Source organism: Dipodomys ordii, unplaced genomic scaffold (assembly GCF_000151885.1).
Source record: "Dipodomys ordii isolate 6190 unplaced genomic scaffold, Dord_2.0 Scaffold54, whole genome shotgun sequence".
Classification (NCBI taxonomy): Eukaryota; Metazoa; Chordata; class Mammalia; order Rodentia; family Heteromyidae; genus Dipodomys; species Dipodomys ordii.
Window position 1 is genome coordinate 4,428,519 of NW_012267270.1, and position 27,967 is coordinate 4,456,485.

The 27,967-nt window shown below is 52.6% G+C and overlaps 4 protein-coding genes across 10 annotated transcripts; 2 read left to right on the forward strand and 2 right to left on the reverse strand.

The window, feature by feature from the left end:
• Positions 1 to 958: 958 nt before the first annotated feature.
• Positions 959 to 9,781, forward strand: Fosl1 (FOS-like antigen 1). 4 transcript variants are annotated; one of them, XM_013021021.1, is made up of 4 exons: positions 959 to 1,146; positions 3,245 to 3,442; positions 8,995 to 9,102; positions 9,362 to 9,781. In XM_013021021.1, the coding sequence occupies exons 1-4, from the start codon at positions 1,036 to 1,038 to the stop codon at positions 9,779 to 9,781; spliced, it is 837 nt and encodes a 278-aa protein (XP_012876475.1). In that variant the 5' UTR covers positions 959 to 1,035. The 4 variants fall into 4 exon arrangements, with proteins under 4 accessions (XP_012876475.1, XP_012876476.1, XP_012876477.1 ...); XM_013021022.1 differs by lacking the exon at positions 8,995 to 9,102 and having other exon boundaries at positions 1,010 to 1,146; XM_013021023.1 differs by lacking the exon at positions 3,245 to 3,442 and having other exon boundaries at positions 1,010 to 1,146.
• A 1,417-nt stretch (positions 9,782 to 11,198) lies between these two features.
• On the reverse strand, positions 11,199 to 12,212 carry Ccdc85b (coiled-coil domain containing 85B). The gene has a single exon (XM_013020969.1). It carries the CDS (start codon positions 12,065 to 12,067, stop codon positions 11,459 to 11,461), a length of 609 nt encoding a protein of 202 aa, XP_012876423.1. The 5' UTR covers positions 12,068 to 12,212; the 3' UTR covers positions 11,199 to 11,458.
• A 2,638-nt stretch (positions 12,213 to 14,850) lies between these two features.
• On the forward strand, positions 14,851 to 20,036 carry Fibp (fibroblast growth factor (acidic) intracellular binding protein). Of its 4 annotated transcripts, none has more exons than XM_013020928.1 (10): positions 14,851 to 15,052; positions 15,243 to 15,441; positions 15,608 to 15,734; positions 16,982 to 17,082; positions 17,821 to 17,975; positions 18,277 to 18,385; positions 18,464 to 18,527; positions 18,720 to 18,806; positions 18,895 to 18,992; positions 19,913 to 20,036. In XM_013020928.1, exons 1-10 carry the CDS (start codon positions 14,968 to 14,970, stop codon positions 19,980 to 19,982), a joined length of 1,095 nt encoding a protein of 364 aa, XP_012876382.1. In that variant the 5' UTR covers positions 14,851 to 14,967; the 3' UTR covers positions 19,983 to 20,036. The 4 variants fall into 4 exon arrangements, with proteins under 4 accessions (XP_012876382.1, XP_012876383.1, XP_012876385.1 ...); XM_013020929.1 differs by having other exon boundaries at positions 17,821 to 17,954; XM_013020931.1 differs by having other exon boundaries at positions 14,994 to 15,067; positions 15,580 to 15,734; positions 19,913 to 20,028.
• A 197-nt stretch (positions 20,037 to 20,233) lies between these two features.
• On the reverse strand, positions 20,234 to 24,744 carry Ctsw (cathepsin W). Its single transcript, XM_013020973.1, has 10 exons — positions 24,648 to 24,744; positions 24,374 to 24,458; positions 22,869 to 22,982; positions 21,680 to 21,834; positions 21,487 to 21,583; positions 21,329 to 21,409; positions 21,069 to 21,194; positions 20,802 to 20,866; positions 20,532 to 20,723; positions 20,234 to 20,450 (listed from the first exon to the last, which is right to left on the reverse strand). Exons 1-10 carry the CDS (start codon positions 24,732 to 24,734, stop codon positions 20,340 to 20,342), a joined length of 1,113 nt encoding a protein of 370 aa, XP_012876427.1. The 5' UTR covers positions 24,735 to 24,744; the 3' UTR covers positions 20,234 to 20,339.
• Positions 24,745 to 27,967: the final 3,223 nt, after the last annotated feature.

Below are 27,967 nucleotides of genomic sequence, written 5' to 3' on the forward strand. Positions count from 1 at the left end.
TACTCTACCACTTGAGCCACAGCTCCACTTCTGGCTTTTTGATGATTGGAGATCAGAGTCTCATGGCCTTTTCTGCACAGGCTGACTGCAAACTTCGATCTTCAGATCTCAGCCTCCTGAGTAGCTAAGATTACAAGTGGGAGCCACTGATGCACGACTATTCACTTTTTAGTGTAGCCGAAGCCTTAGTGCCAATGCAGCCCCAGGTGTTGGTATACACCTGCAATCCCAGTTCAAAGCCAGCCAGGCTACAGTGAGACCCTATTTTAACGAATGAACTGTGTGTGATGGCTAATTTCTGTGATCACAGCTATGTGAGAGGCGAAGGTTAGAGGACTAAAATCTGAGGTGAGGAGAAGGGAGGTGGAGGATGCTAGCAAGATTCCGTAGTTCAAGGGGGGTAGATCACCTGCTTAGCAACCATTGAGACCCTGAGTTCAAAGTCCAGTACTGCCAAAGTATCATCATCATCATCATCATCATCATCTCATCTTCATCATCCCCATCCCTTCACAATTCACTTTATCGTTTCCAGACAGGCACGGTGATTATTTCCTCCTCGTGTAGGGAAGCAGACACCCAGGCCAACCGGGGCCGGGAGCGGGCCGCGGGCGGGGCGGGCTCGGGGTGCGCGCGGAGGGGAGGGGCGCGGGGAGAGGCGGGATTCCAGGCAGGTGCGCCGGGCGCGGGGAATCCTCGGCTCCACCTGGGCGCGGCGAGGAAATGGCACCATGTATGGGCAGCTACGTCAGAGGGGGCGGGCCCGCCGCGGTGGCTGGGGGACGCCGAGCGGGGGCCCCCCTGACGGCCCGGAGAAAAAGGCGGCGGGCGGCGGCGGGAGGTGTCAGAAGCCGGCGCGGCGGCCGCAGAGGTGGGGCTCCGAGCGCCCGTGCCGTCGCGGAACGCCCCCACCCCGCGAGCCCGAGTGGTTCAGCCCGGCAACTTTTCATTCATAAAAAGAAAAGCCTGCGAGGCGGGAGTGAGTCAGAGCCCCAGCCGCCGACGCGGACCCCGCAGAAGCGGCCGGCCCAGGGCATGTACCGAGACTTCGGGGAACCGGGGCCGAGCTCCGGGGCCGGCGGCGCCTACGGCGGGCCCGCGCAGCCCCCGACCGCCGCGCAGGCGCAGGCGGCGGCCGAGCAGCAGGTGAGGGCGGGTCCGACGCCGGGGCGGGGGGGGGGTCCCCGGCAGGGATGGCGTGGGCGGAGGCCGGGGTGGGGAGGAATAGGACCGAGGCTCCGGCTCGGTGCGCGCCGTCCAGGGGCCACTTGGGCCCCGACGCCTGGGGACGCGCACGGCGGACGCGCGGGCTGCGAACCCCCGCGGTCCCGTCGACCCCTGATCTCTGGCTGGCTGTCGGTCTGTGCCTCTGTCCGTCTGTCCCTGTGCCATCGCTTGCCGTCTTGGATTTCTTCTTATCCACCGCTAAATATCCACGTCCCATCTGCCCCGGCGCTCGCCGCCACCTGGGGCTGAGAGTCCTGGGGTGGGAGGCGGTGGGGGGACTGGACTCGGGGTGGCACCGTCGGGCGGACACCGTCAGGAAGCAAGCGGGATAGAGGCGGGATTCCCGCCGCCCGCCGGCGGCTGTCCGTACGTCGGTCCGAAGCCGGGCCCCGCCGGGCTGTGAGACACAAAGTCAGACCCCGAGGTGCGGGACGTGAGCGGGGGGGTGGGGGTTGGTAACGGGGTCCCCGCAGCGCGCACGCGCCGGGCCCCTGGCTCCCGGCCCTAGGTGGCTGGGGTCCCCCCCCCTCGCCCCGGGAGCGCAGGTGCCCATTTCCTGTCGAGGGGCTGCGCGCACGTGTCGCCGGGGAGGGAAGGAGCGGCGTCCGTTCCGCCGAGTCACGGCGGCTGAGTCACCCCGGGCGCCCCTCCCTTCCTGGCCCCGAGCAGCCCGGGAAGCGACAGCTTCTTCGGGAGCGAGAGATGCCCCCCGGCGGGGCCTCCAGCCCGGAACTGGGGTCACTGGGCCGCCGTACCTGCAGCGCCAGATCGGGGACACCGTTGCCCAGACTTGCCTGGACTCGCGGGGAGCTTCCCGGATACCAGGTCTTCCACACCCAGAGCCCGAGTGCGGGGCCTGACCCCAGTTCTCTTCCTAGCACGCCGAGCCCCGCATTCCCGAAGCTCTTCTCAGATTTCTAGCCGAAAGGGGATGGTCATGGGCAGCTTCCTGGCACCACCCTTCGTTTACCATATGTTATGGACTCTTTATGGATGTCACAACCCACCAATCCTTTCAGCCGCTGAATTGATACATTGCCAATTAAACTTTGATTTCAGGGCTACGAGAGCTCCAGTTTCTCAGCATCAATGAAATGCTATAACCCTCATCTATGATAATATTAGAAGCAAGGAAACTAGTGAGTGGGTCGCAGGTGGCTCTTACCTATAATCCTACCTACTCAGGAGCTGAGATCTGAGGATCATTGTGTGAAGCCAATCTGAGCTGGAAAGTTCATGAAACTCTTATTTCCAATTAGCCAACAAAAAGCCCTAAGTGGAGCTGTGGTTCAAGTGATTAGATGGCCAGCTTTGAACAAAAAAAGCCAAGGAACAGTGACCGGATCCTGAGTGCTGGAAAGAAAGAGAAAGCAAGCAAGCAAGCAAGCAAGAAAGAAAAGAAAATCAGGGCATAGTGAAGTTAAACATTTTCTTAGATCCATACAGCCAGTGGAGAAGCTCTGATTAGAATTGAGGCAGAATCTAGAGCAGCAGCTTTTGCCTGTTACAGCCCCTCCGCATTCCAGACTGTCACACACATGCTCTGACCCACTCTCCAGTCACGGAGGAAGCTCTGTATGGTGGGTGAGGGAGTGGACAAGAACCCAGCCATCTGGACTCAAGTCCCATTTCCCACGCTGTATCTTTGCACAACTGATCTCCTGTGTGAAAATGAAGATACTCTTGCACCATTATATGAGTCACTATTTGTAAAGTGGTTAGATAGAATAGTGTGAATAAAGGAATTCACATTTGATTAAGATGAGTGCGATGGGGAAATAACCCCACAATCCCTTGAAGATAAGAGAGATTTTGTGACTAGCCCAAAGTCACATATCTCATGAACAATGATTTCCCTCCAAATCAATTTCTCTGATTGCCAATCTGTGCTCTTTCAGATCTCTCTGAAGTAAGTAGCATCTTCAACCTAAGGATGGACAGCATTGTGTCCTGTTCCCCCAGAAATCCCTCAATCCACATAGACTTGATCCCTGACCCTCCATTTCTTACCTCTCAGAAGTTCCACCTCGTGCCAAGCATCAATGCTCTGAGCGGCAGCCAAGAGTTGCAGTGGATGGTTCAGCCTCACTTCCTAGGGCCCAGTGGCTACCCCAGACCTCTGACCTACCCTCAATACAGCCCTCCACTCCCCCGGCCAGGAGTCATCCGGGCACTGGGACCACCTCCAGGGGTACGTCGCCGGCCCTGTGAACAGGTAAGGAACAGACAAGTTACAATGGTTGTGATGACCCCACAGAGGGAGGGGACAGGGGACAAGATCTTGCTGGAAAGAATACAGGCCTAGAAGAGGGGGTGGAAGGGCCATCAGTGACTATCGCCCAAGGCAGAAAATGATGGGAATCTCTGGGGAGGCCAAGAAGGTCATTTGTGGATCGAGGAAAGTTTCCTGGGAAAAGGTGACTGTGTGTTGACCTAGGAAGGTAGCTGAATAGGTAGAACAGAAAGAAGGACCTTTGTGGAAGAGGGGTGGCTGGCACAAAAATGGAAGTGGAGAAGAATGAGTATAAGGTGTTCATGTGGAGAGGTGAGAGGGTCTCCATCTGCTGGCATGCCTGGAGGGGGTGGCTTATGCTATCTGTAGTCAGGGAGGGAACGGGAACAAAAAGGTTTTCTTCAGCTCTTCTCTGGATCTGTTTCCTACTTCATTTAATACTCATTTAAAAAAAAAACTGAGCTAGATGTTATATAATCCCAGATACTCAGGAGGCTGCGATCTGAAGATCAAAGTTTGAAACTAGCCCAGGCAGGAAAATCTGTGACACTCTTATCTATAATTAAGCACCAAGAAGTCAGAAGTAGAAATATGAGTCAAGTGGTATAGACTGCCAGCCTTGAGCACAAAAAGCTAAGGGACAGCGTCAAGTGCATGTGTGTGAACACGCATACACACACATACATACATACACACACACACATTGTCATGGAAATTCTCTGGAAATGTACTGGAAAGATTTCCTTTCCTTTTTTTTTTTTTTGTTGGCCAAGAGACTTGAACTCAGGCCTGGGTGTTGTCCCTGAGATTTTACTGCTCAAGACTAGCTACTTGCTCTACCACTTTGAGCCACAGTGGTTAATTGGAGATAAGAGGCTCACAGACTTTCCTGCCTGGGCTAGCTTTGAACTGGAATCTCTGCTTTCTGAGTAGCAAGGATTACAGGTGAGAGCCACCCGCACCTTCCTTCCATTTTCTAGCTGAGGAAGTGAAGGCACAAAGAGGTAATGTCTTTCTTGCCCAAGATCATACAATAGTGAGTAATGAAACAGAACTGGCCTGGGCCTCAGGTCTACCCAACTTTTTTTTGTTGGTTGTGGGGCCTGAACTCTAGGCCTGGGGGTGCTCTGAGGGGGTCCCTCAGCTCTTCAACTCAAGGTTACTGCTCTACCACTTGAGCCACAGTGCCACTTCCAGCCTTTCCTGCTTATGTGGTGCTGAGGAATCGAACCCACGGCCTCATGCATGCAAGGCAAGCACTCTACCACTGAGTCACCTTCCCAGCCCCTAGCCAACTCTTAAGTTGGATCCTAACCACCTAGTCACACTGTCTCACTGAAAACTAACAGAAGATTTTGGGCAGAGGATGCTGAGTTCTGTTGCCTCCCCAAAGCTCTTTCTAAAATAAATGAATAACAGATGGCATTCTCTTTTTCTTGAGAGAACCTCCATATGTAGCTCAGGCTGATTTTGAACTTGAGATACTTCTTCAGCTTTCTGAGTGTTGGGATTACAATGGCTAAGATGGAGTTTCTTTTCTTTCTTTTTTTGGGGGGTCCAGTCATGGGGCCTGAACTCTGGGCCTGGGCGCTTCAGCTCTTCAGCTCAAGGCTAGTGCTCTACCACTTGAGCCACAGCACCACTTTCTGCTTTTTTCCTTTTTGTTTATGTGGTGCTGAGGAATCGAACCCAAGGCCTCATGCATGCAAGGCAAGCGTTCTACCACTGAGCCATCTTCCCAGCCTCCAAGATGAAGTTTCTTTAAAAAAGAATTAGTGCCAGGGCTAGGAAGGTGGCTCAGTGGTAGAGTGCTTGCCTTGCATGCATGAGGCCCTGGGTTTGATTCCTCAGCACCACATAGACAGAAAAAGCAGAGTGGCACTGTGGCTCAAGTGGTAGCGTGCTAGCCTTGAGCTGAAGAGCTGAGGGACAGCACCCAGGCCCAGAATTCAAGCCCCATGACTGGCAAAAAAAAAAAACAAAAAAAATAGTGCCAGTCATGGACTTGTACTTAGTTTCTGTGTGCTGTCCCTTAGCTTTTTCACCCAGGGCTAGCCCTCTACCACTTGAACCACACCTTCACTTTCAGCTTTTTTAGTGGAGATGAGTCTAATTGGAGATGAGTCTCACAGACCTTCCTTCCTCATGATCCTCAGATCTCAAACTCCAATATAACTAGGGTTATAAGCATGAGCCACCAGCACCCAGCTGAGATGGAGAGGCTTTAAAAATTGACACCTCAAGCCAGGCACAAGTGCTCACACCTGTAATCCTAACTATTCACGAAGCTGAGATCTGAGGATCTCTGTTTGAAGCCAGCCAGGGCAGGAAAGTCCATGAGACTCTTAACCTCTAATTAACCACAAAAAGCTGGAAGTGGCGCTGTAGGTCAAGTGGTAGCGCATTAGCCTTGAACACAAAAGCTCAGAAACAGCACCACTGGGGGGGGGGGACTGTATGGAGGATGTTATTTTGAGACTGCAGTGAGTGAGGTAATGTTTCCACAAGCTTCCTTGGCTGGGTAGAGATTGGGTACCTTTGGAGAGATGGGGAGTGAGTTTGGAGCCCTGGAGATGAGCTAACAATAGGATTCCTAGACATAGAAAAGCTAGCCTTTGTGACCATCTAGGAAAGGGACTTGGATTTGAGCCACAGAGGCAGGCCAGGGGTAACCCATCCTGTATTTCCTTCTTTCAGCCCTGTCCTGGGTGTAACCCTTGATCCTAAGTAGTACTGGGTTGAGGCTGTGAGCTGTGAGTAAAGTCCTCCTGGAAAGGTGGTCTCCTTCAGCTGGCCTCTCAACCAATGTTAATAGAGTGAGTGGATATTAATTTCTGCCCAGAACTATAAACAAGTTATTCATCTTTCCTGGACTTACCCAACCTAGGAAGTTGGGTAAGAACCTATGATCAAGCTGGGTGCTGGTGGCTCACACCTGTAATCTTACTTACTCAGGGGGCTGAAATCTGAGGATCATGGTTCAAAGGCAGTCTGGGCAGGAAAGTCTGTGAAACTCTTTTTTTTGGGGGGTCCAGTCATGGGGCCTGAACTCTGGGCCTGGGCGCTGTCCCTCAGCTCTTCAGCTCAAGGCTAGCACTCTACCAGTTGAGCCGCAGCGCCACTTCCAGATTTTTTTCTTTTTCCTTATGTGGTGCTGGGGAATAGAACCCAGGGCCTCATGCATGCAAGGCAAGCTCTCTACCACTGAGCCACCTTCCCAGCCCCTATGTGAAACTCTTATGTCCAGTAAACTACAAAGAAAAAGCTGTGTAATAGAGCACTAGCCTTCAGAAAAGGAAGCTCAGACACAGTGGCCAGGCCCTGAGTTCAAACTGCAGGATCGACCCCCTGCCCTCCCCCCAAAAATAAAGAAAAAGAAAAAAAACTATGCTTAGGGGTTGAAGGTATGAGTTAATATTTAGTGCTGGCCAGTGATCAAAAATGTTGGTTACTGGGGCTGGGAACGTAGCTCAGCGGTAGAGTGCATGCCTTGCAAGCATGAGGCCCTGGGTTCGATTCCTCAGCACCACATAAACAGAAAAAGCCGGAAGTGGCGCTGTGGCTCCAGTGGTAAAACGCTAGCTTTGAGCTGAAGAGCTGAGGGACAGCGCCCAGACCCAGAGTTCAGGCCCCATGACTGGCAAAAAAAAAAAAAAATGTTGGTTACTGAGTTTGAGTCCTGGTCTCACAGTCCCATACCCCGGCCCCCCCAAAGAAAGAAAACTACCTATGCTCAGTAATAGAGCACTTACCTAGCATGCACCAGGCCCTGAGTTCAATCCCTTGTCACAAAGGGGGTAAAAAAGTCTATGTAAAAAAAAAAAAAGTGGCCAGGCACTGGTGGCTCACGCCTGTAATCCTAGCTACTCAGGAGGCTGAGATATGAGGATCGTGGTTCTAAGCCAGCCCGGGGAGGAAAGGCTGAGAGACTCCTATCTCCAATAAACCACTGAAAACCAGAAGTAGCACTGTGGCTCAAGTGGTAGAATGCTAGCCTTGAGCTTAAGAGCACAGGGATAGTACCAAGGCCCAGAGTTCAAGCCCCAGAACTGGCAAAAAAAAAAAAAAGTTTTAAAAGTGTTTAGCTACATGTGGTTGTACGTGCTTATGATTCCAGCACTCTGGACAAAGGCAGGAGGCTCTGGAGTTTGAGGCTACCCTGGGCTATATAAATAGGGAGACCCCATCTCAAAAAAAAGGGGGGCTGGGAAAGTGGCTCAGTGTCGAGTGCTTGCCTCCCATACATGAGGCCCTGGGTTTGATTCCTTAGCACCACATAAACAGAAAAAGCTGGAAGTGGTGCTGTGGCTCAAGTGGTAGAGTGCTAGCCTTGAGCTGAAGAGCTGAGTGACAGTGCCCAGGCCCAGAGTTCAAGCCCCAAGACCAACAACAACAAAAAAAATGTCTTAGGGGGCTGGGAAGGTGTCTCAGAGGTAGAGCGCTTGCCTTGCATGCCTGAGGCCCTGGGTTCGATTCCTCAGCACCACATAAGCAAAAAGAAAAAAACCAGAAGTGGCGCTGTGGCTCAAGTGGTAGAGCACTAGCCTTGAACTGAAGAGCTGAGGGACAGCGCCCAGGGCCAGAGTTCAGGGCCCAGGGCCAGAGTTCAGGCCCCACGACCAGACCCCCCCCCAAAAAAAATGTCTTAGCCAGGTGTTAGTGGCTCATGCCTATAATCCTAGCTACTCATGAGGCTGAGATCTAAGGATTGCAGTTTGAAGCCAGTCCAGGCAGGGAAGTCTGTGAGACTCTCTTCTCTATGCTACTACCAAAATCCAGAAGTGGAGCTGTGGCTCAAGTGGTAGAGTGCTAGTCTTGAGAAACAAAGACAAAAACTCAGGGACAGCACCCTGAGTTCAAGCCCTGGGACTGGAACACACACACAAAGTCTATCTTTGGAGGTTACTGGTAGAACATGGCCCATGATTCCACCCCAGCACTGCAAAGGCTGGGGAGAAGTACCTTGCCCTTTTACCTGGATACTGACTACATGCCTGCCATATAGCAGAAGGTTTAACTGGCACACTGTATGCAACTAAGAAATCACAACTTAGCACACAGGAGCCTCTCCTAGTCTGCATGGTTCCTGCAGGAAGATATTCAGAATCTTCCACAGATTCAGAAGATGAGGGCCCTGGGAAAAGTGGGTAACTCTGCCCCAGGGGACTCATAAGAGGATTAAGGCCACATCTGGCTGGGGAATGAGAAGGCTTTCTGGAGGTGAAGGCATCCTAGTCGAGTTCCTAGGGAAGCAAGTTAAGGGTTTGGGATCATTACGAGAGAGAAGCTTGAAGTGAGGAGAAAATCTAAGTACTTATTTACTTGTTTTGCCAGTACTGGAGCTTGAACTCATTTCTTGGCTTTTCCCACTCAAGGCTGGTGCTCTACCACTTGAGCCATACCTTCCAGTTCTCAATGAGAAAATTAAGCTAGTTGGGGTGCAGGTTGAAGCAGAGGGACCCACACAAAGGGAGAACTCGGGACAGCATAGCCTGGGGGCTCCCTCACTTTTACCCTCTTTCCCGACTCCCCAGATCAGCCCCGAAGAGGAGGAGCGCCGCCGAGTGCGGCGGGAACGGAACAAGCTGGCCGCGGCCAAGTGCCGAAACCGGAGGAAGGAACTGACCGACTTCCTACAGGCGGTGAGCCCCGGCCCAGGGGGAGTGTCCACCGAGCCTGAGGGGTGTGTGTGCAGGGAACCTCGGCTCCCGGGAGCCCAAATCTGGTTGGCAGTCTTCTAAGATGCCCCGGGTCCGATGGCAATCGTGCCCATTTTTCTCCCGGGGGCTCATGGGAATTGCAGTCCAGAATTGCAGAGGCCTCCCGCCCCCACCCCCACTCTGTCAGAGGCGTGAGGTCTCCGTCCTTAGCTTCCCTAACCCCTCTCCTGATCCTCTACAGGAGACTGACAAACTGGAGGATGAGAAATCCGGGCTGCAGCGAGAGATTGAGGAGCTTCAGAAGCAGAAGGAACGCCTGGAGCTGGTGTTGGAAGCCCACCGCCCTATTTGCAAAATCCCGGAAGGAGACAAGGACAGGGACACAGGAGGACCCAGCAGTGCCAGTGGCACCAGCAGCCCACCAGCACCCTGCCGCCCTGTGCCTTGTATCTCCCTTTCCCCAGGCCCTGTGCTGGAGCCAGAAGCTTTGCACACCCCTACCCTCATGACCACACCCTCTCTGACTCCTTTTACCCCCAGTCTGGTTTTCACCTATCCCAGTACACCAGAGCCTTGTGCCTCAGCTCACCGAAAGAGCAGCAGCAGCAGTGGGGACCCCTCCTCTGACCCCCTGGGATCCCCTACCCTCCTTGCCTTGTGAGACACATGCTCTGCAGGAGCTACTCTAGCTATTTCCTTTCCCCTATTGGTCCAGCTGGTCCGGACCCATGCCATGCTCAGTGCCCACTGGTCTTCCATTCCTCCAGATGAGACAACATAGTCTGATTCAAGGTAAAACCAGCTTAGGGAAACCAAAACCACCCACTATTTCTTTGGGGCGGGGCTGGTCTATTACAAAATGCACTTAATCAGAGATAAAAATATTTCCTGCCAGCGGCTCACACCTGTAATCCCAGCTTCAGGATCTGAGGATCACAGTTCAAAGCTAGCCCAGGCAGGAAAGTCTGTGAGACTCTTCAGTTAACCAAAAAAGCTCTAAGTGGAGCTGTGGCTCAAATGGTAGAACACTAGTTTTGATCAAAGAAACACAAGGACAGTTACCCCAAGGCCCTGAGTTCAAGCCCCTGAACTGGCACTGTGTGTATGTCCCATTTGTGCCAGAGTAATCCTGGCAGCCCAAGACTGCGGATCCCCAGAGGTTCTCTGGGGCTCTACCTCCTGGCAGACTCCATCACCCGCTTCCTGTGGTGCACCCAGAATGACGCTGACAGAGGTGCCCTTTTACAAGCCTAAAACACTAATTCATCCAGCCCCACTTCCAGCAGCACCAGATGATTGGACTAGGGAGATCTGCGGACTCTTCCTGAACCGGCGCAGCTGAGGAGGTGCCAGAGGGCTTGGTGAGGAGCTTGGTCGGCAGCCCCCAGCTCTGAGAAGCCTTTAGCGCCTGGGAATCCAAGCTTTCACAGAGAAGACAGCTATTTATTTTCCTAAAGAGAATATTTTTATACAAACCTGCCAACATGGAATAAAAGGCTTGAAGCTCTGGCCTGGGTGTCTGCTTGGATCCAGAGTCTAAAGGACACCACGGGAGCTAGACGGCCTGAGTTCCGGCCTCCGCCCCTGACTCACACTGCACGGCCTTGGACAAACTTCCCGTACTTTGGGACCAGGATTGGCTTATCTCATGAATGGGGTTACATCCTCATCTCCTCCACGGAGAGAATGCTCTGGGATGCAAGCAAAGAGGATTATCATCCTTCTCCTCATGGGGGCCCACAGAGCCGCGTGAGCACGCGGGGCGGGGTGGGGGTTGTGCTACGCCCCCCTTCCACGCTAAGCAGCCAGCCAGTGGGTTTTAGGCCCCCAACACCTGCTTCCTGCCCCATTGTCTTGGACAGGAAGGAGCCGGGAAGGGAGCTAGAGCCACTTCAGGGGCGGGATGACTGCCCGTCCTGGCGCCCAAAGGGGGAAGTCAGTGCTTTACCACTGTCCCATATTCTGCCCCAGATAATGGGAGTTCACAGCCCCTCCTGACGGGAGCGGTACACTGTCGAGGCGTTCCCGCCCTCTCCCCAACCGCGGCGAACCTCAGACAAATTGCCCAGACTTCGGGCTCCGCTTCGGTCCCTGTTTATTAGTCCCCCCCATCCAGCCCCCCCAGTAAGTCCCACCAATCACACCTCCAGTCCCCCCTGCTGCCCCGCCAGCGAGTGCGAGGGGCCCTCTCTAGCGCCAGGGTTTCTTAGGCCCCGTCAGCGGCTCCAGGTGCACTCCCCCCCCAACCCCCGAGGACGCGTCCTAGTTCGGGGGTTCACAGCAATCGCAGCGCTCCGGGAGCAATCTGGACGGGCGCCGCGTGGAAGCAGCAGCTCCCTCAGTCATCGGGGGAACAGGCCAGGGGCAACTGATCGGGGCTGCCCACGCTGCCGGTGCTGGAGCTGCCGTCGCCTAGATCGCGGGGCCCGCAGGGGGGCAGGGCGAGCTCCGGTGTCGGCGCGGCGCCCGAGCCCCCCGCGCCGCCACTGCCGCCGCGGGGCCCCCACTCCTCGCCCAGAGCCAGGCAAAGCTCCTTCAGCGCCAGGTTTTCCCGCAGCAGCTCCTCCTGGCGGCTCTCCAGCTCCGCTAGCTTCTGCCAACAGCCGCCCAGGTCCTCGCGCACCGCCCGGGAGGCTTGGGTCCCGAAGAGCTGCCACTGGCGCGCGGCGCGCCGCCCCCGCTGGCGCTCCGAGTCCAGGAAGCAGCAGAGGTCGCGCAGCTCGCGGTTCTCGGCCTGCAGGCGCCGGTTGAGCTGCTTGAGCTCGCGGATCTCGCCCAGGTGACCCTGCAGCTGCCGGTTCACCTCCTGCATCAGGCGGCCGCGCTGCACCAACGCCGCCAGGCGCGCCGCCTCCTCCCGCCGCAGACGCCGCACCAGCTCTTCCTTGCCCAACGCCGCCATCTCCTCATCTGTCAGCTCCTCCAGGCCGCCTGCCTCGGCCTCCATGGCTGGTCAGGCTGCTGGAGCATCGCCCGCCCGCCCCCGCGGCCCGGGAGCCCCTCGTCAGCTGGGCACCGATCCGGCTCCCGCTCAGACTCCGCAGGCGGCCGGCAGTGGCGGAGGCAGCGCAGGCTGCAGCAGCCACCCGGGGGTGGGCACGCGGCGAGGCGCGCGCGGGGGCGGGGGCTGATGGCGACACGCGAGGACAGCCAATCAGGAAGCCTGCCCGGAAGGGGGCGGAGCCCGAGCGCCGGGCGCTCCTTCCCTCCCACTCGCGACCCCCGCAGTCGAGACCGCCGCGCACAAGGATTTCCCTGCGCCTTGTCCTCCTCCTTCGATGATCAGAATCCGGTTGAAGGCACTGCGTTCCTCCAAGTTGTACATCTCCTTAAGCCCGAGCTTAGACCTCTCAGCCACCTTTTTTGAGACCCAAGATTGGGGGTGCCCAACCGTGACTCCTCACCACCACTTGAAGGAATACAGACTAACGGCCTCCCTCCTTCCTTGGACCTGGAGAATCTTGGATAAATGTCACTCCCAGCTACTCTGAATCTTAAATCCAAACGCAGACTCTACCAAAAAACTACACTCCCCCCCTCCCTTCCATGGAGGTTTCCTGTTTCCTGAGGGCAACTGGGTGGGGAGACATCCAAGAGATTCATTTGTTCAGTAAACCTTTATTGTGTGTAATGCCCACGCAGAAATAAATTTGGCCAAGATTCTGATCTTGATCCCTGAAGAGGTTCTAGCAGTCTGTCAGAGGAAAAAGCAAAAGCAAATGAAGGCAGAAGACTGGAGTATAGCTGCAAGCACTAGGCCTGGGCTTATTTCCAGCATTGGGAGGGGGAAAAAAGGAAAGGGAGAGGGTGGGGCAAGGGAGGACCATAGTAGAGTCTCAGGAATTGACAAGAGTTGATAGCTTAGGGGCCCTGAAAGATTTATGACTTTTCCAGGTAAAAAGAAGGCTATTTAAGTGAGAATGCTGATTTAGGAACCATGACCAGCCTGGCAAGAGTGGCTCACGCCTGTAATCCTACTCAGGAGGCTGAGAACTGAGGATCAAAGCCAGCCTGGGCAGATAAAGCCCTCAAGAATCTCTTATCTCCAATAAACTACTCAAAAAAGCCAGAAGTGGCACTGTGGCTCAAGTGGTAGAGCGCTAGCCTTGAGCACCAAGAGGCTCAGTTTGATGTCCTTATTCAAATGTAGAGGAAGCCAGGTTCTTGCATACCCAGGATTAAACTCAGGGCATGAATTCAGATCTGGATTGCTCCAGCTCAAACTCTACCACTGTAGCCATACATCCAGCCTTAGCTTTCACTGGTTATTTTGGAGATGGAGCCTGACACTTTTCTTCTTGGGTTGCCTTTGACTTGTGATCCTCCAGATGTCAGCATCCTGAATAGCTAAGATTACAAGCCAGGGACATAGTCTGTATCTAGTTAGAATCCAGGTTCTTAAAACCTTTTAGTACTTGATTGGAGAGTGACCAATTGGAATTTTGAACAGTTCCTTTGAGATAGGGTCTTAGGTGTGTAGCCCACACTAGCCTCCCCTAAAGTGGTATTACAGGCATGCACCACTACACCTGCAAGAGAGTAACATTTTAAAGTCTGCATTTTAAAAAGATTGTTCAGCAGCTGTGTGTGGGATGGACTCTGAGGGGAGGGGAGGTGAAGGCAGGAAGCCTAGTAACACTGTGTCAATGAGCAAGTAGAACTAGGCTAAGACTAGGCTGGGGCTGAGTCAGCAGAGCGGAGGAGACCAAACAGATACTAGAAATGCTCAAGAGGCAAAAGAGAAGCAAATGTGGGAGAGAGAAATCTGGGAGAAAGTCCAGGTACCTAGTATGTAAACTGGGTGGATGTTAGGACTGTGACGGAGATAGGGACCAGGAAAGAAGCAGATTGGGGATAGCGAGAGTTCTGTCGAGAGTGTGTTAAGCTTTATGTGCATGGTGCTGGAAATCCAACCTAGTGCTTTGCCCCTGGCTACAACCACATCCTGGGTTGAATTTTGGAGGGGCTTGGGGCAAGACCATGTGGGAAGACTTGGCAGGTGGGCAGCCCTGCAAATGAGGACTTGAGACAGATCTGAGGGACAAAGTAAGAGGGTATGAATTAACTCGTACAGAGGTGAAGAATGTGGTCAGAACTATGGCAAGCCGGGTGCTCACGCCTGTAATCCTAGTTACTCAGGAGGCTGAGATCTGAGGATCGCGGTTCAAAGCCAGCCTGGGCAGGAAAGACCGTGAGACTCCGATCTCCAAGAAACCACCAGGAAACCGGCAGTGGCGCTGTATCTCAAGTGGTAGAGCGCTCGCCTTGAGCTGAAGAGCTGAGGGACAGCGCCCAGGCCCGGAGTTCAAGCCCCATGACCGACAAAAAAAAAAAAAAGCCTAACCTATGGCAAGTGGCCCGTGCCCAGGAGAGGGGCTCAAATGTAGGTTGGACACAAAAGTAGGGCTACACACATATTTGCTGAGAAGAGATTTAGGAATCGAGGCCTTGAAACTGGAAGTGCAGGATAAAGGTCAAAGTTCGGAGGCCCTGAAGAAGGCAGAGAAAGTTGGAGAAAACACGGAAATGAGAGACAAATCTGCAGGCCAGGAGAGGCGCGGCGGAAAGCACCCTGGACGTCCTCTTCAAAAGCGGGATTCCTCTCCCGCAGCAGCAGCTGCTATTCCGAAGCGCAATAGTTTTCTTCCCAGGCTGGGATTTCTTCCCGGGCTACTTCCGCTCCGCTAGCCCCGCCCCGGAAGTGGTCCTTCATTGGCTCCGGTCGAGGGGGAGCGGAATCTCGGAGCTCCCGGAAGTGGCTCAGCGGCGACGCGCCCCGGGCTGGGCCCGCGCTCCCTCCAGCTCCTGGCACCCCGGCAGCCCTGACACGCCGGGCGGGGCCTCGCCATGACCAGCGAGCTGGACATCTTCGTGGGGAACACGACCCTTATCGACGAGGATGTGTATCGCCTGTGGCTGGATGGTTATTCGGGTCCGTGAGTGGCCGGTCAGGAGGAGCGGTTGTTTTGGATGGGAGAAGGGGCGGGACCAGGCCTCGTGCATCCTTTAGAGCTCGCGGGCAGGTGGCTGGGAATAAGGGAGGGAGAAAGATTGGGGCTGGAAGCTCTGCAGCGTCTCTGGGGTCGGCGAGATAGGGCTTGATCCTTGTGCCCACTCTCCAGTGAGCGACGCGGTGGCTCTGCGAGTGCGTTCGGGAATCCTCGAGCAGACGGGCGCCACGGCAGGGGTGCTGCAGAGCGACACCATGGACCACTACCGAACCTTTCACATGCTCGAGCGCCTGCTGCATGCACCGACCAAGCTGCTACACCAGCTCATCTTCCAGATCCCTCCCTCCCGGCAGGCGCTGCTCATTGAAAGGTGCTCACCCGGTGTGGTGACCTATATTCATTTTGCAGGCTGAAACTGAGGCCCAGGGAGGGATGGAACTTCACCAAAGGAACCCAGAAAGTTGAGAGAAAGGAACAACTCAGGCCCCCTTTTCCCTCCTTTATGAAGGGTCAGTGGTGTCCTCTGCCTCTACAAGGTACTACACCTTTGACGAGGCCTTTGTTCGGGAAGTTCTGGGCAAGAAATTATCCAAGGGCACCAAGAAGGACCTGGATGACATCAGCACCAAAACAGGCATCACGCTTAAGAGTTGCCGCAGGCAGGTGAGTGCTGATCCACACGTGGATCACATCCCATATAGTTCACTCATTCCCTCCATTCCTTTGCACACTTGTTGCATTTTGTTCCTTTTTTTCTTTCTTTCTTTTTTTTTGGGGGGGGAAGGTGGGGGGCTCAGTTGTGGGGCCTGAACTCTGGGCCTGGGCGCTGTCCCTCAGCTCTTCAGCTCAAGGCTAGCACTGTACCAGTTGAACCACATTGCCACTTCCAGCTTTTTCTGCTTATGTGGTGCTGAGGAATGGAACCTAGGGCCTCATGCCTGCGAGGCAAGCGCTCTACCATTGAGCCACCTTCTCAGCCCTACTTTTTGTCCCTTTTATATGATCAGATCTGACCATGACTTTCTCTTGATTATATACTTCCATTGGCTCCCATTGCCTCCAGGGTGGCAGTGTACTATTAGTCTTGACCTTCAGACTTCCCTGTGATTTGCTCTCTGCAGGTCAAATCCTTTTAGGTTTACATTCTTCAGTCCCAATCTTCCTTTAGATTATGTTGTTGTTACTTGGAAAGTACAGTTCTTGCCCATATCTACCATTTGAATTTCAGGGCATGGCACTGGATGCTGCCTTCTCCACAAGCCTTTGTGGTAGTGCCAGGGGTAGTAATCCTTCTGGGCCTTTGTTACTTTTCCTTAGTGTCTGTCATGAGCTCTCCATGTACAGCTTAGGATTTGCTCATTTTGAGTAATTTGGACTTACCTAGGAGAATCTGGTTCAAGCTTATGGAGAACCAAAGAGCAAGGCTGGAACAGGACTGAATTAATAATAGAGAATAGTGTTTACTCAAGTCCAGATGGTAGAAGCAAACAAATACCTGTTGAATTGATAACTGCTAATAATAACAAGTAGTTATTGAAGGAATAGCTGCCAAGGGCTGGGAAGGTGGCTCAGTGGTAGAGCGCTTGCCTTGCATGCATAAGGCCCTGGGTTCGATTCCTCAGCACCACATAAGCAGAAAAAAAAAAGCCAGAAGTGGCACTGTGGCTCAAGTGGTAGAGCGCTAGCCTTGAGCTGAAGAGCTGAGGGACAGCGCCCAGGGCCAGAGTTCAGCGCTAGCCTTGAGCTGAAGAGCTGAGGGACAGCGCCCAGGCCTAGAGTTCAGGCCCCATGACCGGACCCAACAAAAAGAAATAGCTGCCAACTGGAGAGGCAGATAAGAGGGAGGGGGGTATTGAGTGAGCATTGATTGGCTTTTGACCAGTTCCTCTCCTCCACTAACCGCTCTGCAGTTTGACAACTTTAAGCGAGTCTTCAAAGTGGTGGAGGAAATGCGGGGCTCCCTGGTAGATAACATCCAGCAACACTTTCTCCTCTCCGATCGGTTGGCCAGGTGAGAGGCCAACTATCTCCCGTCAGCACATGCCTTCCCTAGTCCTTGAGCCTGTTACACTTCAACTCTTTCACCTCCTGGCTGTGCTGGGGAGATGGTTATTCCACTTCTGGAGGTTAATGGGAAATAAAAGTCTTAGGGAGGAAGTGGCGCTGTAACTCGAGTGGTAGAGGGCTCGCCTTGAGCTGAAGAGCTGAGGGACAGCACTCGGGTCCAGAGTTCAAGCCCCACGACCACCAAAAAAAAAAGTCTTAGGGACTTTCCTGTTCAGGCTTCAAACTGTGATTCTCATATCTCAGCCTCCTGAGTAGCTAGGCTTATAGATGTGAGCACCCCGCATTATTTCATTTATGATCTGTACTACAGATCAGGCTGACTTGGGTTCAGATCCTAGCCTGGTTATTTTCTACCTGGGCTTTTATGCGATGGCACTTAGGAAGTATGGAGACATGATAGCTGCTACTCCTCACTGTATCTCTTAGGATACTGAGCTGAATCTTCTCTCTGCACTGTTGAAGAGCCCCATAAGAGGTAGTTATGGGAGAGTCACACAGTGGGGAAAAAAAGACCAGAACTCAGATGGCCAGCCAAGGTTGCAGGTGGAGGCTGCTTGACAAGAAGAAAACTGTTTTAATCCTACAATGTATATTGAGTGAGATGAATATGAAGACATGGTTGTAGGCTTAGTAAGAAAGGATTTCAAGTCTTGAGAGGACCTACACTGTTCCCTGTCTACAGGGACTATGCAGCCATTGTCTTCTTTGCCAACAACCGCTTTGAGACCGGGAAGAAAAAGCTACAGTATCTGAGCTTCGGCGACTTTGCCTTCTGTGCTGAGCTCATGATCCAGAACTGGACCCTTGGAGCCGTCGGTGAGGCCCCCACCGACCCAGGTGCCTGGATCCTTCCCACCCTCTCAAGGCCTGCTTCCTCACCAGCACTTCCTTCTCTAGCCCCCTGGGTCTCAGTGTCCTTTCTTCAGGTCTGCACCCAGACCTCTGCTTATGTAGTCTACTTCTCTCCACCCCACCTTGTCTGAGACCAAGGGCTCCCTCTGTCTGGCCTGGGGCATGTTATTCCACCCACGAGACCCTGTTTCTTCTTCTGTCCTGTGGGGTGCAAGGAGGTGGTGGTTGAGAAAGGCTCTGGCTGTCGTAGATGAGTTTATCACTCACCCCATCTTCCTTCATGCAGACTCCCAGGTGGATGACATGGATGTGGACTTAGACAAAGAATTCCTCCAGGACTTGAAGGAGCTCAAGGTGCTAGTGGCTGATAAGGACCTTCTGGACTTGCATAAGAGGTGACCTTGGGATTCCATGGGAACAGAACCTGCAGTGGGGGCAGAGGTGATTGTAGTATGCCTTTCTTTTTCCCTCAGCCTGGTGTGTACTGCCCTCCGGGGAAAGATTGGTGTCTTCTCTGAGATGGAAACCAACTTCAAGGTCTTTAGCCCTTTCAGCCCTCTCCCCTGGGGAATCTTCAGCTTCTTGGGTCCTAGGTTGGCCAGCAGATGGCACTGCTGTTCCCTGTGCACTTGTAAACAAAGGAACTTGATTGGGGGAGGGAGGGTGTTTTTGGGGACAGACCAGCCTCCAAGCTCAGCCCCCAGAACTCCTAGGATCCTTGCTCCACAGAATCTGTCCCGAGGACTGGTGAATGTTGCTGCCAAGCTGACTCACAATAAGGACGTCAGAGACCTTTTTGTGGACTTGGTGGAGAAGGTGAGCTGTGCTGCCTGCTACCCTCGATCCACACCTGTGCTTTTCCCTAGTCGAACTGGAGATGGTAAATGTTCCCTTGGGCCCACAGTTTGTGGAACCCTGCCGCTCTGACCACTGGCCACTGAATGATGTACGGCTCTTCCTGAATCAGTATTCAGCATCGGTCCACTCCCTGGATGGCTTCCGGTGAGAAACCACAGGCCTCCTGTCAGCTTGTCCTGGCCCCCAACCAGCCAGCCTCCTGGGGCCTCACTCCCCCCTCCCCCACATATGCACCCTTGGGGATCCCCATGTGCTACTTGGAGTGTAAGTCTCTGGTTCTAACCCATAGAATCTGTGTGACCTGGGACACACAGATTAACTTCTCTTTACCTCAGTTTCCTCATGTAAAATGCTACTCTAAGTAGAAGAATCATAAGAATTTATGATTTGTGGGTGTAACTCAGTAATGGATCACTTACCTAGCATATGCAAGGCATTGAATTCAATCACCAGCACCACTAAAAAAAAACAAAGCCAAAGCCAGGCCCTAGTGGCTCATGCCTGTAATCCTAGCTACTGAGGAGGCTGAGATCTAAGGATCATGGTTCAAAGCCAGCCTGGGCAGGAAAGTCTCTGAGACTCTTATCTCCAATTAACCACCAGAAAACTGGAAGTGGTGCTGTGGCTCAAGTGGTAGAGCACTCGCCTTCAGCTGGGACAGCACCCAAGCCCCACAACCACCACCACTACCAACGAAAAACCAAGTGCCAGTGGCTCAGGCCTGTAATCCTAGCTTCTCAGCAGGTTGAGATCTGAGGATCATTGTTCAATGCCAGAAAGTCTGTGAGACTCTTATCTCCAATTAAGCACCACTTCCCCCCACCCAAAAAAAAAAGCTAGAAAGTGGAGCTGTGCCTCAAGTAGATTGCTAGCTATGAGCAACAAAGCTAAGGGATAGCACCCAGGCCCTGAGTTCAAGTTCCAGGACAGGCACCACCACCACCACCACCCCCAAAGAAAAAAAAGGAATTTCTGAGGATTTAATAAGGTATAGGAAACACTTGCAGCCATCTCCGACTCAGGGTTTAAGTGAACATCTGTCACTGTTGCCGTTTTCATTTCAGGCACCAAGCCCTCTGGGAACGCTATATGGGCACCCTCTGTGGCTGCCTCCTGCGCCTCTATCATGACTGAGGCCCTCTCCCTCCATCCTGAACACAGTGACAATAAAATTGCCATGAGTTTGGAGACCGGTCCTGGTTCCTGGGGAGGAGCCCACAGGGCCGTGGGCAGCGTGCAAGTGTATCCTGAGTGCCATGGCTTCTGAGCATGAGGATTCCGTGTACATCAGCCCCTCAGCGACCGGGTCAGATCAGGGTGGTCAGTGCTCTCCTGGCCCCGCCCTCTCCAGATCTCAGCTGAATCTACTAAGGAGCCAGGGGTATTATCTTGGTTTATTGAAGCCATAGAGAAAAGATGGCAAAACCTCATGATGAGTTTGGCAGGGAAGACAGCTGGTGTGCTGGAGAGGCTGAAGGGTGGCTGCCCCGCTCAAGGAGGGCAGATGACTTGCTGCTTCTTAACTGGTCGGTCCACGCGGGCTGTGATCGGATACTTGGTGATACCACAGGCATTGCTCCCCTTGTGGAGCCGGAAGTAGCCCTAGGAAGTTTAGGGACATTAGGGCCAGAAGGTGGATAGGGTCTGTTCTGCCCCGCCCCTTCCCCATTGGGTCAGACTCACCTTCTCACCCCAGTGGGCCCCCCAGGAATTCTTCAGGATCCAGAATGGGGTGGAACGGCTGGGATGACAAGATCCCGATGACACTGTCTTCTCTGCCTTGCTTTTACCAAAACCCACCAGCAGGACACAGTGGTCTACAAGTTGAGGGTCACAGGTGGTGCTTGTGGCTTTGATCACACCCCGTTGGTAATTCTGCAGGGGTAGAGGCAGAGGGGCTGAATCTGGGGTCCCCTTCTTCACATGGCCCTCCTCCCACTCTGCCCCACTTACCTGTAAGAGGGCCTTGTTGATGGTCACAGTGATAGGCCCCTGGGTGGCCAGGTACCGAGCAATTACTGAAGACAGAGAATGCTGTCAGGCTCTGCTGCTCTTGGCACATGGGCATGTTCCTCGTGCCACTTGTCTGTTGTGTGTCTTTTCCCCAGTGTCACCATCACCCCCTGCCCCTCCCCCCTACTGTCTGTAGCTAGGTCTGTCTGCCTCTGTCCTGGCATCTCTTTTCCTCACCACCCCCCCACATCCCCACCCAGATCTCACTTTCTTCATTGTCTGATAACATGATGAAATCCTGGATCCAGGCCACCTTGGTGTACTTCTTGGCCAGGCACCTGTTTGGTTTGGCACGGCCCAGGTATGGGTAGTCCTTTTCGCTGGCCAGACCACCTGGAGACGACAAGACAAGGGAAGAGTCCTGGTTCCTGATCCTCGCTACACGTACACATGCACGCACGCGCGCACCCGTACATACACACACCCCCACACACACCTGCCGCCACCCAGCGAGCCCAAGTACTCACTGTTGTTGAGGACAGTTATGAACGCGTCCCAGATGAAGCCACCCTGGCAGCCATCTCCACAGCGGCCACAGTCAAGCAGCTCTGAAGGCAGAAAGGGACCGTGAACAGGCCCTTCATCTACCCTTCCCTCTCCCCCATCCTCCTCCTTCCCAGCATACCTTGCACCGAGAGTTCTACAGACTGGTGGCTCTTGATGCCCCACTGGGCCTCGATGTTGCCTGCTGCCGCCATGGCCCAGCAGGACTGGCAGTTCTCCTGGTGGGTTAGATAGTAGGGTAGGATAGGGCATCCAAGTCTTGGCCTTCTTCTACCCCTTGGGCTGGGTAAGGCTGAACTGGGCGGGGCACATACCTGGTTCTTGATGGGTGAGATGATACCAGGCTTCTTCCGCCAGTCACAAGTGTGGGGCACCAACTCCCCCCAGTCTTCAGAGCCTACCTTCCTCTCCATGCTGAAGTCTCCTCCAGCTGCCCTCCAATTCCCGTAGAGCTGATCAAACTCCTCCTCTGGGAACAGAGCCATAGAAGTCACAGATTTGACCCTGTCCCCCCCCCCTTTTTTTTTGGCAGTCCTGGGGCTTGAGCTCACAGCCTGGCACTGTCCCTGAGCTGCTTTTGCTCAAGGCTAGCATCACTCTATCACTTGGGCCACAGCACCACTTCCACCTTTTGCTGTTTATGTGGTACTAAGGAACCAAACCCAGGGCTTCATGCATGCTAGGCAAGCACTCTACCATTAAGCCACCTTGCCAGCCCTTGTGTTTGTTTTTTTACTTTGGTTGTGGGACTTGAACTCAGGGTTCTGGATGCTATCCCTGAGCTTTTTTGCTCAAGGCTAGCTCTCTACCATTTCGAACCACAGCTCCACTTCTGGTGTTTTGAGCGGTTAATTGGAGTTTCACCAGGACTTTTGTGCTAGGCTGGCTTCAAACCTCAATCCTCAGATTTCAGCCTCCTGAGTGGCTACGATTATAGATCTGAGCTACCAGCCGGGCTACTTCCAGCTTTTTGTCTTTTGATTTTTTTTTTTTTTTTGGTTGGTCATGGGGCTTGAACTCTGGACTTGGGTGCTGTCCCTCAGCTCTTCAGCTCAAGGCTAGGGCTCTACCACTTGAGCCACAATGCCACTTCCTACTTCCAGCTTTTTGATGGTTAATTGGAGATAAGAATCTCTCAGCCTTTCTTTCCTGGCCTGGCTTCAAACCAGGATCCTCTGACCTCAGCCTCCTAAGTAGCTAGGATTACCAGCATGAGCAATAGACACCTGGCTACTCCACTCTTGATACCTTCTCCCAGTCCAGCTAAGTGCATCCTTAGTCATTTGCATCCCTGTATCGGATGCATCAGGCAGAAATACTGAGTCCTCTAGTCTGGTCCCTGAGCTGCCTTGGATGCAGGCCAGCAGGGCTCCTGCTCCTGAATTCTGGGATGGAACAGATACCTAGTTTAGTGCTTCAAGTGAACACTATTCTGTTTATCTGCTGTATCCCTAGAAAATTGCTTCTTTGCTCGCTGCCTACAGTCCAGGGGAGTCTCAGTACCTGTGAGGTCACTGAATGGAGTCACCCCAAACTCAGCTGTGCCCAAGTCCTCTTCTTGTAGCCGCTGAGCCCGGATCAGGTTGTGGGCAAAGATGTCCAGACGGCGAGCATGCTCTGGACCAAAACGGATTTGTCTCAGACTGACTCCCTAGAGGCAGGAAGTGGCCACTGGCCGGGCTTCCGGCCACCCACCCCCACCCAGGTGAGCACAGACTCCTTTTCTATAGCCTCCACAGTTTCCACTGTAGACACTGGGCCCAGGAAGTGGTTATCCAGTTAAGTGTTAGGTCCCCCGAGGCAGCAAGGGGGGCATCTGCCCACCCTGAGAAGAAGCAAAACCCAGAGTCCGTAGGCAGTGACTCAGAGGGGGAGACTGAGTGAGTAGCTAGGGACAGGCTTCCGGCCCTGCCACCATTTTGTCCACTTCACACCTCACATCGGAAGCTGCAGGGGGGAGGGTGCCGCATTGTCTTGCACCGACCAGCACTTGGTGGAAAATGAGACCTAAAGAGAAGGGAGGAGGAGCAGGACCTTCTCCGTTCTTGGAATGGTGGTGACAAGGAATGCCATCATGGGCACACAATGCGGGGACTGGTGAGAGAACACCTGATTTGATAGTCCATCAGTCCCATGCTTGTAATCACTGGGAGTTGATGAAGGAGCCAGAGGATCCTAATTTAAGGCTGGGGCAGATGCCTGTCAGCCATCATGAAATCCTCCAGCTTCAAGGTACAGGACAACCCTGTGTTCACCCACGCCCTGGACACATGAGCCAGTACAACTCCAGTCCTGTGTCCTGCTGGGTGGGATGGATCAAGCCTAGTCCCCAGCCTAAACCTCCAATTCTGTGTCTTTTTTCTTTTTTAAGTGCCAGCCCTAGGGTTTGAACTCAGGGCCTGGGTACATTCTTGAGCCTTTTCTGCTCAAGGTAGTATTCTACCACTTAACCACTTCAGGCTTTTTGGTGCTTTGTTGAAGATACAAGCCTTAGACGTATCTTCTTCTCCAGACTGGTTGTGAACTATAATCCTCAGATCTCACCCTCCTGAGTAACTAGAATTATAGGTGTGAGCCACCAGCGCCCTGCTCAAGTTCTCTTTTTTTCTTCTTTTTAAAAAATTTTTTATAGTCATATCTTTTATTGTAAAGATACTATACAGAGGGGTTACAGTTACATGAGTAAAGTAATGAGTACATTTTCTATTGAGCATTATTACCCCCTCCTTTAAGCTCTTCATCTTTTTTTTTTTTTGGGTCCGGTCATGGGGCCTGAACTCTGGGCCTGGGTGCTGTCCCTCAGCTCTTCAGCTCAAGGCTAGCGCTCTACCACTTGAGCCACAGCACCATTTCCGGCTTTTTTCTTTTTGCTTATGTGGTGCTGAGGAATCAAACCCAGGGCCTCAGGCATGCAAGGCAAGCGCTCTACCACTGAGCCACCTTCCCAGCCCTAAGCTCTTCATCTTAAATGGGGTGTTTCAACTAGAAATATATGTGCCCCATGATACCTGTTGGGTTTGAGTAACTCCGGTTGAACTGGATCTGGAACATCTTGAAGACTTCTTTCAGTTCCAATGGCTGGGGACCAGAGCCCTGGCACAGAATGGCAGGGAGAGGGGGGAGAGGGGAGAACTCATTGCTGGGAGTCTGCCTTAGCTATACCCCAGCAAGGCTTGAGCATGACAGATGTCTCCCACATCAAGTGCTCCCCCTGAGAAATGGAGGCTAGTTGGCTGTTTCTGAAGAGGAGCCAGTTGTGAGAAGCAGCTTGGCAACACTTACCTGAGCTCCAGGAGAATTCCAGAAGCCATGGGCTTGGCCTGACACCATCAGGACCAGGAGACAGGAGAGCTGGGCTGTCAGTGCCATGGTGTGCAGCCTTGAGTGCCGAATGCAGGGGCAGGAAGCTATGCAGATCAAGTTGGAGGGGGTAGGGCTGGGGAAACACCCAAGGACATCAGGCTTGGGGTAGCAGGTAGACCCTAAAGCATGCGTGTAGGCTGCCTTCCGGACATTTAGGCCTGCTTAGCTTCTTTCCATCCTCCTTTTTTTTGTCAATTCCACAGCTCTAGGCCACTCCACTTCAGGGCAACTCTAGGGAGACAAAGACAGAGCTGTCCTTCAGGGGACTGGAAGGCAGATCTGAAGCAGACAGTGACAATATATAGACATGATGGGAAACCCAAGGGGCGTAGGCCAAAAAGACCCCTAGAAACCAGGCAGAGATAGAAAATGATCAGTGCCCTCTTGACAGCTATTCATGCTCCTGTTAAGCTCAGCCATCTCCTAGAAACTTTCCTAGCTAGGTGCTAGTAGCTCACTGCTGTCCTAGATATTCAGGAGATCTGGGGATCTTAATTCAAAGCTAGCCCAGGCAGTAAAGTCTGAGACAATTTTTTTTCTGGCCCTAGGACTTGAACTCTGGGCCTGAACACTCTCCCTGAGCTATTGTGCACAGGACTAGCACTCTACCTACTGCTCCATTGCCCTTTTTTGATAGTTTTTAGTGGAGATTAGAGTCTCATGGAGTAATCCTAGCTGCTCAGGAGGCTGAGATCTAAGGATTATGGTTTGGAGCCAGCCTAGGCAGGCCCGGGTGCTGTCCCTTGAGCTCTTTTGCTCAAAGTTAGTGCTCTACCACTTTGAGCCACAGTGCCACTTCTGGTTTTTGAGTGGTTAAATTGGAAGATAAGAATCTCACATGGACTTTTGTGCTGGCTGTCTTCAAGCCATGATCCTTAGATCTTAGCCTCCTGAGTTGCTAGAATTACAGGTGTGAGCCACCAGTGTCCACCTTATGAGATTTCTTTGTCTCCAATTAATCACAGAAAAAGCCAGAACTAGCAGAAATAGTGTTGTGGCTCAAGTGTTAGAGTGCTAGCCTTGAGCAAAAAATGGAGGTCAGGGACAGTGCCCACGCCCAGAGTGTGAGCCCCAGGACCCGCAAAGGAAAACAAAAAAGTCTCATGGCTTGTGAACTTTCCTGCCTGGGCTGGCTTTGAACCATGATCCTTAGATCTCAGCCTCCTAAGTACTAAGGCGTTAGCCACTAGAGCCTAGCTTCTGTAAGACTCTTATCTCTCTCTTATCTCTAATTAATTAACAAAAAACCAGAAGTGGAGCTGTGGGTCAAGTGGTAGACCACCAGCCTTAAGCAAAAATATCTAAAATATAACATCCAGATCTTGAGTTCAAATTCTCTAACAGCATATGCACACACAGAGTTTTCTCTGCTCCCCAACCTCTGGTATAACCATCCACAGTACCATGACCCCTTGCCAAACCTATGTCCATCCCCATCTGCCTCCCAACTACACCAAGTCTCTGGTTCAGCCAAGCACTGGTGGCTCACACCTGTCATCCTAACTATTCAGGAGGCTGAGATCTGAGGATTGCATTTCAAAGTCAGGAAGGAAAGTCTGTGAGATTCTTTTTTTTTTTGGTTGGTCGTGGGGCTTGAATTTTGGGCTTGGGCACTGTCCCTGCGCTCTTCAGCTCAAGGCGAGTGCTCTACCGCTTGGGCCACAGAGCCACTTCTGGTTTTCTGGTGGTTTTTATTGGAGATAAGAGTCTCGTGGACTTTCCTGCTGGGGCTAGCTTTGAACCTCGATTCTCAGATCTCAGCCTCCTGAGTAGCTAGGATTACAGGTGTGAGGCTCTGGCTCCCAACAGTACATGAGATTCTTATCTCCAATTAACCACAAGAAAAGCCATGTTGGAGCTGTAGCTCAGAGTGGTAGAGTACTAGGCCTTGAGCAAAAAAAAAAAAAAATGTCCCAAAATCTCCTGCCCATGATGCCCACTAGGGTCACTGAGGCTTTCTGAGAAGTCGATTCCAAGTAGCAAGTTCTCCTGGGCCTAAGTGCAAAGTTGGAGGTTCAGGTTCAAGTTTGAGTCACCAAGTATATAGTCATTCCCCTCTGGGCCTCAGTGTTTCATCTTTGTGGCAGCAACAATTCTCTTTGAAGTTTGAATGAAATGACAGTGGACACCCATCAGCCTGGCCACCTGTTCACATGGTGGCTTCTTAACATTGATAAACACTGATATGGGACCCAGTCAGAATCTTGGAGACAGCGGGACTTGAATCCTCATGCTGTCCTTACCACTCTGGCTGTACCTAAGACAAATCTTTCAGCCACCCTCATTTGTGAAAGGGAGTGGTAACACCATCCCATTGTCCCATCTTAGCTTGGCAGAATCGAATGAGGTCCTTGCCACTGCCTAGAATGGTTAAATCTTAATAATCAGGTGAGGATTTTTTCTTGTTTTTGCTTCCTCCTCTTTTTTTCTTTTTAATTGGTCCTGGGGCTTGAACTTAGGGTACGGGCACACTGTCCCTTAGCTTTTTCACTCAAGGCTAGTAAGTGCTATACCACTTGAGCCACAACTCTACTTCTGGCTTTTTTTTTTTTTTTGGTATTTAATTAGGAGATAAGTGTCTTAGGACGCCTATAATCCTAGCTACTCAAGAGGTTGAGATCTGAGGATTACAGTTCAAAACCAGCCCTAGCAGGAAAGTCCATGAAACTCTGATCTCATATAAACCACCAGAAAACCGGAAGTGGTGCAGTGGCTCAAGTGATAAGAGCTTTGAGCTGACAGCATCCAGGCCCAGCATTCAAGTCCCACGACCATGACCCCCACCACCACCAACAACAAAAAGAGTCTTAGGGACTTTCCTGCACAGTGTGGTTTCAAACTGCAATCCTCTGGTCTCAGCCTCATGAGTAGCTAAAATTACAGATGTGAGCCACCAGCTCCTGGTCAGGTCTGGCTTCTTTTACTTAGTGCTTTGTTTTCAATATTCACCCATATTGGAGTAGTATCAGCATTTCAGTCCTTTATTTATTCATTTATTTTTGTAGCTGAATACAAGAATGGATAGACCAAGATTTGTCAGGGGATGGACATTGGCTTCTTTCTACCTTTTGGCTGTTATAAATAGTGCTGCTTTAGCTGGGCGCTGGTGGCTCACCACGCCTGTAATCCTACCTACTCAGGAGGCTGAGATCTGAGGATCAGGGTTCAAAGCCAGCAGGGGCAGAAAAGTTCATGAAACTCTGATCTCCAATAAACTACTAGAAAACCAGAAGTGGGGG

Coding starts and splice junctions, on each gene's coding strand:
- Ccdc85b (XM_013020969.1), bottom strand. CDS start 12,067: ATGGAGGCCGAGGCAGGCGGCCTGGAGGAGCTGACAGATGAGGAGATG.
- Fosl1 (XM_013021021.1), top strand. CDS start 1,036: ATGTACCGAGACTTCGGGGAACCGGGGCCGAGCTCCGGGGCCGGCGGC. Junction 3,443..8,994: donor GTCGCCGGCCCTGTGAACAG/GTAAGGAACAGA, acceptor CCGACTCCCCAG/ATCAGCCCCGAAGAGGAGGA. Junction 9,103..9,361: donor TGACCGACTTCCTACAGGCG/GTGAGCCCCGGC, acceptor GATCCTCTACAG/GAGACTGACAAACTGGAGGA.
- Ctsw (XM_013020973.1), bottom strand. CDS start 24,734: ATGGCACTGACAGCCCAGCTCTCCTGTCTCCTGGTCCTGATGGTGTCA. Junction 21,195..21,328: donor CATAACTGTCCTCAACAACA/GTGAGTACTTGG, acceptor TGTCGTCTCCAG/GTGGTCTGGCCAGCGAAAAG. Junction 20,451..20,531: donor GGGCCCACTGGGGTGAGAAG/GTGAGTCTGACC, acceptor TAAACTTCCTAG/GGCTACTTCCGGCTCCACAA.
- Fibp (XM_013020928.1), top strand. CDS start 14,968: ATGACCAGCGAGCTGGACATCTTCGTGGGGAACACGACCCTTATCGAC. Junction 18,807..18,894: donor TTGTGGACTTGGTGGAGAAG/GTGAGCTGTGCT, acceptor TTGGGCCCACAG/TTTGTGGAACCCTGCCGCTC. Junction 18,993..19,912: donor CACTCCCTGGATGGCTTCCG/GTGAGAAACCAC, acceptor TTTTCATTTCAG/GCACCAAGCCCTCTGGGAAC.